We start from the raw sequence: 7,885 nt of genomic DNA, 5'->3' as shown, positions 1-7,885 counted from the left end.
TGATGACTCAATTGAAGCGGCTGATGTAACGGTGGTTGAAAATTTGGATGGTTCTACGGTTCCTCCAGATAAATCTTCACCATTGTAAGGCCGCTTGTGCTGCCTTAAATGTTCTCCTGATGAAAGGAGACATAGATATAGTTCTTATTCAAGAACCATACATAACCAGCTAAAAACGAACTAAACTTGTTTCTGCTTCCTTCTAGTCTTGTGTCGTTCCGGACCGAACTAGTACAAATGAACGATTCACTAGTAGGAACGAACGGTACTAGTTCCATTTCTTTCACTCTCATAGTACCACGGCTCCTTTTTCTCCTTTAGTACATATTTTCTATTTCTTTCCATCCCCTAAGTCTGTCAGTTGTCTGTGTTCAATTGACAGATGTGCTTCATTTCTTTAAGAACTGTCATTTACTCTACAACACAAATCTGATGAAATTTGCACAATTTTTCTGAAGAAAATAAAAATATTTTGTTTTGTACAATACATAGTGTAAAATAAAACTTCATACACATTACACTTTCAAAATCAACTTTAACAGATTTCAACTGTCGTTTGCCTCATAAAAAAGGGATTTCAAATCCACTTTCAGTATATTTTGAGCTTAATGTGAATGGGCTATAACAAGGGTAAGTTAGTTTAAAATGTCTGTAAGTGAAATTTATAATTTAAGCTTTTATTAATCTCTCTAGAAACCAATCAATGTCAGACAAAAGGAAAACTAGTCCTATTTGGAAACATTTTGTAGAAATAGGCAAAGATAGGGCGCAATGCAAGTACTGCAAAAATAGTCTTAGCACTGTGTATGGATCAATTGGTAACCTTAGTCGGCATATGAAGCGGAAGCATCCAGCTACTCCCATAAATACGGAAAGACAAATGCCATCCTTGGTCCAGGTTTTGGAGAGCTGCGATGATGAAGTACAATGTGCAATCTCAACCACTACGCCTCATACAACAGAAAACGCAACTGGAGGGGCTACAAATTGTTCAAGCCCAAAGGCAAATAGAAAAACACAACCAAACATTACTCAGTTCCTTCAGAGGCCACCACCAACTCGTAAGGTAGAAAAAATCGACTTACAAATTTTGAAAATGATCGTAAAAGGCCACCATTCCTTCAGAATTGTGGAGGAACCAGAATTTAAAGCCTTACTGGAACTAGTTTCACGCTGCCCAAATTATAGATTGCCATCTCGTAAGAAAATCTCAAATGCTTTGCTGTTAAGTAGTTACAATGATGTTTTGGAGGAAGTAAAAACCAAAATTCAAACAGCTTCTGCCATTGTAGCTACATAGCTGTCACTGCCCATTATATCGATGGAAATACGGAGATGCAATCACATTTGTTAGCTTGCGTAGAATACAACGAAAAACACACTGCTGAGAATCTCGCTGCATTTATGAAGAATGTTTGCATTGAGTTTGGTATTGCCAATAAGGTATCTGCAGTCGTAACTGACAATGCATCAAACGTGGTAGCCGCAATTCGAGTTGGAAATTGGCGATGGATCGGATGCTTCGCCCACACTCTTAATTTAGTGGTTCAGAATTCGTTGGCTCCAATAGAAAACACCTTAAAAAAAGTAAGAAAAATTGTCACATTCTTTCATAAAAGTTCCAGTGCACTAAATAAATTGTGCGAAAATCAAAGACAATTTATTCAAGTACCTCTTAAATTGAAACAAGACGTAGAAACCAGATGGAATTCGACATATGAAATGCTCCAAAGAATATTTAACTTGAAAGATGCAGTAATAACTACGTTATCATTGATAAGACCAGATCTTTTGTTTCCACTGGAGGAATGGGATGTTATAGAAGAAATTTTACCAATATTAAAACCTTTCTACCAAATGACAATGGACATTTCGGCAGAGAAGAGCGTCACCCTGTCGAAGGTTTTAGTATTATGTAATATTTTGAATCAGACGATTGCCAAAAGTTCTTCTAAAACGCCCGAAATATCTACAATGATAACAAGTATTCAAAAAGATTTAGACACAAGATTTGGTGATTATGAGAGGAACTACCTCTATGCAGAAAGCGCCTTGATCCCCGTTTTAAACGGAGAGCATTTAAAAGTGACGTCAACTACGACTGGGCTGTAAAACAATTAAGAGAAAAAATATGCCGGATAAAATTACCAGAATGTGATATAAATAACAACAGCGTCAATTCAGATGAGTCGCCCCAGCAGAGCGATTCAAATGAGCCGGAGTACTGGAAGCTCTTTGACGAAAAATGCAAAAATTGTGCAAAAACTGAAAACAATACAGTAGCGGCGATAAAAGAATTGGATAAATACTTAAAAGAAGACTGCGTCGGACGGAAGATGGACCCATTAAAGTGGTGGGGTCAAATGAGAAATGTCTTCCCAAGATTATATGTACACGCCCTAAAAAGACTATGTATTACGGCGACGTCTGTGCCATGCGAAAGAATCTTTTCAGCAACTGGTAGGATAATAAGCGATAGAAGAACGCTTCTAAAACCATCCAAAGTTGAAAAAGTTGTATTTCTCCATAACAATATGTGATGAAATGTATTTAAATTATCTAGTCCATAAATTTAAAGACTTAAATACCTTTTTAAAAGGTAGCAATATAATCTGAGATTATCTTTACTATTAATTAAATTTTAAGGACAAAAATGAATTTTTTATTTAATTTTAATAAAATTATAATTTACAAGTACTATTATACTGTAATATAAAAGTATATCTAAAGTAAAAAATGAATTCATAAAATCTTTTTATATGATTACATTTAAAAAAATTTAATTTAATGCACCTTTGAAGATTTTTTATACCCTTCACCACTACTGTGGTACAGGGTATAATAAGTTTGTGCATTTGTATGTAACGCCAAGAAGGAGTAATCATAGACCAACCTTTTAGTATACGGATCGGCTTAGAATTAAATTCTGAGTCGATTTAGCGATGTCCGTCTGTCTGTCCGTCTGTCTGTCCGTCTGTCTGTCCGTCTGTCTGTCCGTCTGTCTGTCTGTCTGTCTGTCTGTTGATGTATTTTTGTGTGCAAAGTACAGCTCGCAGTTTTAGTCCGATTGTCCTAAAATTTGGTATAGGGTCCTGTTTCGGCTCAAAGACGATCCCTATTGATTTTGGAAAAAATCGGTTCAGATTTAGATATAGCTGCCATATATATTTTTCACCGATCTGGTCATAATTGGCGTGTATATCAACCGATCTTCCTCAAATTCCGTACGTCCGAATATTTTATGAGTCTCGAAAAACTTGCAAAATATCAGCAAAATCGGTTCAGATTTAGATATACCTCCCATATATAGCTTTCGCCCGATTTACACTCATTTGCCCACAGAGGCCAATTTTTTGCTCCGATTTAGTTGAAATTTTGCATAGGGAGTAGAATTAGCGTTGTAACTATGCGTGCCAAATTTGCTTGAAATCGGTTCAGATTTGGATATATCTCCCATATAAAGCTTTCGCCCGATTTACACTCATATGACCACAGAGGCCAATTTTTAACTCCGATTTAGTTGAAATTTTGTACAGGGAGTAGAATTAGCATTGTAGCTATGCTAGCCAAATTTGGTTGAAATCGGTTCAGATTTAGATATAGCTCCCATATATATGTTTTTCTGATTTCGACAAAAATGGCCAAAATACCAACATTTTCCTTGTAAAATCGCCACTGTTTAGTCGAAAAGTTGTAAAAACGACCCTAATTTTCCTAAACTTCTAATACATATATATCGAGCGATAAATCATAAATAAACTTTTTCGATGTTTCCTTAAAATTGCTTTAGATTTAAACGTTTCCCATATTTATACCCTTCACCACTACTGTGGTACAGGGTATAATAAGTTTGTGCATTTGTATGTAACGCCAAGAAGGAGTAATCATAGACAAACCTTTTAGTATACGGATCGGCTTAGAATTAAATTCTGAGTCGATTTAGCGATGTCCGTCTGTCTGTCAGTCCGTCTGTCTGTCCGTCTGTCTGTCTGTCTGTCTGTCTGTCTGTCTGTTGATGTATTTTTGTGTGCAAAGTACAGCTCGCAGTTTTAGTCCGATTGTCCTAAAATTTGGTATAGGGTCCTGTTTCGGCTCAAAGACGATCCCTATTGATTTTGGAAAAAATCGGTTCAGATTTAGATATAGCTGCCATATATATTTTTCACCGATCTGGTCATAATTGGCGTGTATATCAACCGATCTTCCTCAAATTCCATACATCCGAATATTTTATGAGTCTCGAAAAACTTGCAAAATATCAGCCAAATCGGTTCAGATTTAGATATAGCTCTCATATATAGCTTTCGCCCGATTTACACTCATTTGCCCACAGAGGCCAATTTTTTGCTCCGATTTAGTTGAAATTTTGCACAGGGAGTAGAATTAGCGTTGTAACTATGCGTGCCAAATTTGCTTGAAATCGGTTCAGATTTGGATATATCTCCCATATAAAGCTTTCGCCCGATTTACACTCATATGACCACAGAGGCCAATTTTTAACTCCGATTTATTTGAAATTTTGCACAGGGAGTAGAATTAGCATTGTAACTATGCGTGCCAAATTTGGTTGAAATCGGTTCAGATTTAGATATAGCTCCCATATATATGTTTTTCTGATTTCGACAAAAATGGTCAAAATACCAACATTTTCCTTGTAAAATCGCCACTGCTTAGTCGAAAAGTTGTAAAAATGAATCTAATTTTCCTAAACTTCTAATACATATATATCGAGCGATAAATCATAAATGAACTGTCTCGAAGTTTCCTTAAAATTGCTTCAGATTTAAACGTTTCCCATATTTATACCCTTCACCACTACTGTGGTACAGGGTATAATAAGTTTGTGCATTTGTATGTAACGCCAAGAAGGAGTAATCATAGACCAACCTTTTAGTATACGGATCGGCTTAGAATTAAAATCTGAGTCGATTTAGCGATGTCCGTCTGTCTGTCTGTCCGTCTGTCTGTCCGTCTGTCTGTCCGTCTGTCTGTCTGTCTGTCTGTCTGTTGATGTATTTTTGTGTGCAAAGTACAGCTCGCAGTTTTAGTCCGATTGTCCTAAAATTTGGTATAGGGTCCTGTTTCGGCTCAAAGACGATCCCTATTGATTTTGGAAAAAATCGGTTCAGATTTAGATATAGCTGCCATATATATTTTTCACCGATCTGGTCATAATTGGCGTGTATATCAACCGATCTTCCTCAAATTCCGTACGTCCGAATATTTTATGAGTCTCGAAAAACTTGCAAAATATCAGCAAAATCGGTTCAGATTTAGATATACCTCCCATATATAGCTTTCGCCCGATTTACACTCATTTGCCCACAGAGGCCAATTTTTTGCTCCGATTTAGTTGAAATTTTGCATAGGGAGTAAAATTAGCGTTGTAACTATGCGTGCCAAATTTGCTTGAAATCGGTTCAGATTTGGATATATCTCCCATATAAAGCTTTCGCCCGATTTACACTCATATGACCACAGAGGCCAATTTTTAACTCCGATTTAGTTGAAATTTTGTACAGGGAGTAGAATTAGCATTGTAGCTATGCTAGCCAAATTTGGTTGAAATCGGTTCAGATTTAGATATAGCTCCCATATATATGTTTTTCTGATTTCGACAAAAATGGCCAAAATACCAACATTTTCCTTGTAAAATCGCCACTGTTTAGTCGAAAAGTTGTAAAACCGACCCTAATTTTCCTAAACTTCTAATACATATATATCGAGCGATAAATCATAAATAAACTTTTTCGATGTTTCCTTAAAATTGCTTTAGATTTAAACGTTTCCCATATTTTTTTACTAACATTGTGTTCCACCCTAGTGCATTAGCCGACTTAAATTTTGAGTCTATAGATTTTGTAGAAGTCTATCAAATTCTTCCAGATCGAGTGATATTTAAATTTATGTATTTGGGACAAACCTTTATATATAGCCCCCAACACATTTGACGGATGTGATATGGTATCGAAAATTTAGATCTACAAAGTGGTGCAGGGTATAATATAGTCGGCCCCGCCCGACTTTAGACTTTCCTTACTGGTTTTTTACTAACATTGTGTTCCACCCTAGTGCATTAGCCGACTTAAATTTTGAGTCTATAGATTTTGTAGAAGTCTATCAAATTCTTCCAGATCGAGTGATATTTAAATTTATGTATTTGGGATAAACCTTTATATATAGCCCCCAACACATTTGACGGATGTGATATGGTATCGAAAATTTAGATCTACAAAGTGGTGCAGGGTATAATATAGTCGGCCCCGCCCGACTTTAGACTTTCCTTACTGGTTTTATATTTGAGTCTATATATCTTATCCAAATCCAATAAAATAATTCCGGAGCAACAAACAAATGTATGGAGAATTTGATGTTCATAAAAGAACTTCGTCCTGTTCTATGTGAATCTTTGACTACCAGATTTGGTAAAATTATGTTAAAATGCGATTGGAAAATTAAATGTCATCAATATGCTCTCTAGATTTCCATTTTAATGAATGACTTCGAAGCCAGCATTTACTGGAAATATATAAATAGTTGGGTGAGAAACAGACCGAATGAACATGGACATATATATTCCAATTACAATTTAAGTTCTCACAATTTGTTAAAATCGTTCCTCAGGTCACGCTGAAACAATTGCCATTATCCTTTTTGCTAGCTGTTGCCTTGTATTTCGATTTCTGTGAAAAAGAAATGTGAATAAATTTTTTATTAGATTTTCCACATCTACGTACCTTTAAATGGTTTTTTGCAGCCTTATTCGCCATTATTTACTCCGTTTTTCATATTCAATGCCACTATATGACGATTAATTAACAGCTGATTTGTCTTCTCAACACATTGTAAACAAAAATTGACATTTTTTGGCGATATTAAGGAACTAGTTCCTCAGCCGGTCCGGAACGAAGAAGATCGATCACTCAAGTGAACGACATTGCCCAAGACTACTTCCTTCATTGAGCAATGCAGACACTGTCGTAGCCAGTCTAGAGATATCCACATGCAAATATTGGGTATCTTCGGTCTACATGGGACATGATAGGGAGATGCCACCCTGTGCCGTTAAGACCTTAGTTGAGGAGTCACTAAAAACAAAGACAAAACTCATTATGGGATGCGATGCAAATGCACATCATAGTATTTGGGGAAGTAGTGATACTAATGCAAGGGGAGAGTCGCTAATAGAGTTTATTTTGCGTACTAACCTGGTAGTTTGCAATAAGGGAGATGCACCAACCTTCGTCACCAGGAACAGACAAGAGGTTTTGGACGTAACGTTGACCTCTCCGGAACTGAATGATAAGATATCTGAGTGGCTAGTTTTGAGGGAACATAGCTTCTCAGATCATCGCTACATCAGTTTCAGATTGGCTGTTCGTACTTCAAAGACCATATTTCCGCCAAATGTTAGGAAAGCTGATTGGAATAGGTATAGGGAATCGTTCAATTTGATGATACCGGAAATGCCGGAGACAAATATGAGCACTGTGCAAGATATCGAACACGCAGTGGAGCGGATTACTAAGGTCTTCAACGTTTCACTGAAAGCTGCTTGCCCTAGAGGAAAGCCAAGGGGAAAAAATCGGCCGCCATGGTGGACTGCGGAGTTAAGTAATATGAGGAAATCCTGCAGGAAGCTCTTTAACAAAGCAAAGTCCACAAGAGCTCCGGAGGATTGGGACACTTACAAGATGAATCTGAGAGAATATAAACGAGAACTGAGAAGGTCTCAACAAAACTCTTGGGATGATTACTGTAGCAGTATTGAGAATACGTCAGAGGCTTCCAGACTACGGAAGGTACTAGCATCCACTAACACCGCTCCAGGTTTCATTAAAACATCGGAGGGAAATTGGACAACGTCCAGTGAGGAGACGTTGGA

The 7,885-nt window shown here is 36.9% G+C and overlaps 2 protein-coding genes and 1 long non-coding RNA gene across 4 annotated transcripts; 2 read left to right on the top strand and 1 right to left on the bottom strand.

Moving 5' to 3' along the window:
* The first annotated feature begins 428 nt into the window (after nt 1-428).
* On the top strand, nt 429-1,300 carry LOC142226931 (E3 SUMO-protein ligase ZBED1-like). Its single transcript, XM_075297191.1, has 2 exons — nt 429-630; nt 694-1,300. The coding sequence occupies exon 2, from the start codon at nt 704-706 to the stop codon at nt 1,298-1,300; it is 597 nt and encodes a 198-aa protein (XP_075153306.1). The 5' UTR covers nt 429-630; nt 694-703.
* A 35-nt stretch (nt 1,301-1,335) lies between these two features.
* On the top strand, nt 1,336-2,112 carry LOC142226923 (zinc finger BED domain-containing protein 4-like). Its single transcript, XM_075297179.1, has one exon. It carries the CDS (start codon nt 1,336-1,338, stop codon nt 2,110-2,112), a length of 777 nt encoding a protein of 258 aa, XP_075153294.1.
* A 4,185-nt stretch (nt 2,113-6,297) lies between these two features.
* Nucleotides 6,298-6,855, bottom strand: LOC142239577 (uncharacterized). Of its 2 annotated transcripts, none has more exons than XR_012723079.1 (3): nt 6,738-6,855; nt 6,587-6,683; nt 6,298-6,519 (listed from the first exon to the last, which is right to left on the bottom strand). It is a non-coding gene; the product is annotated as an uncharacterized LOC142239577 (long non-coding RNA). The 2 variants fall into 2 exon arrangements; XR_012723078.1 differs by having other exon boundaries at nt 6,602-6,683.
* Between the last annotated feature and the right edge of the window lie 1,030 nt (nt 6,856-7,885).

The sequence above is a fragment of the Haematobia irritans genome, chromosome 1 (assembly GCF_050003625.1).
Source record: "Haematobia irritans isolate KBUSLIRL chromosome 1, ASM5000362v1, whole genome shotgun sequence".
NCBI classification, from domain to species: Eukaryota; Metazoa; Arthropoda; class Insecta; order Diptera; family Muscidae; genus Haematobia; species Haematobia irritans.
This window is presented reverse-complemented; position numbering and strand designations above follow the sequence as displayed.

What these genes read in the sequence shown, in the direction of transcription:
- LOC142226923 (XM_075297179.1), top strand. Translation starts at nt 1,336, where the DNA reads ATGCAATCACATTTGTTAGCTTGCGTAGAATACAACGAAAAACACACT.
- LOC142226931 (XM_075297191.1), top strand. Translation starts at nt 704, where the DNA reads ATGTCAGACAAAAGGAAAACTAGTCCTATTTGGAAACATTTTGTAGAA.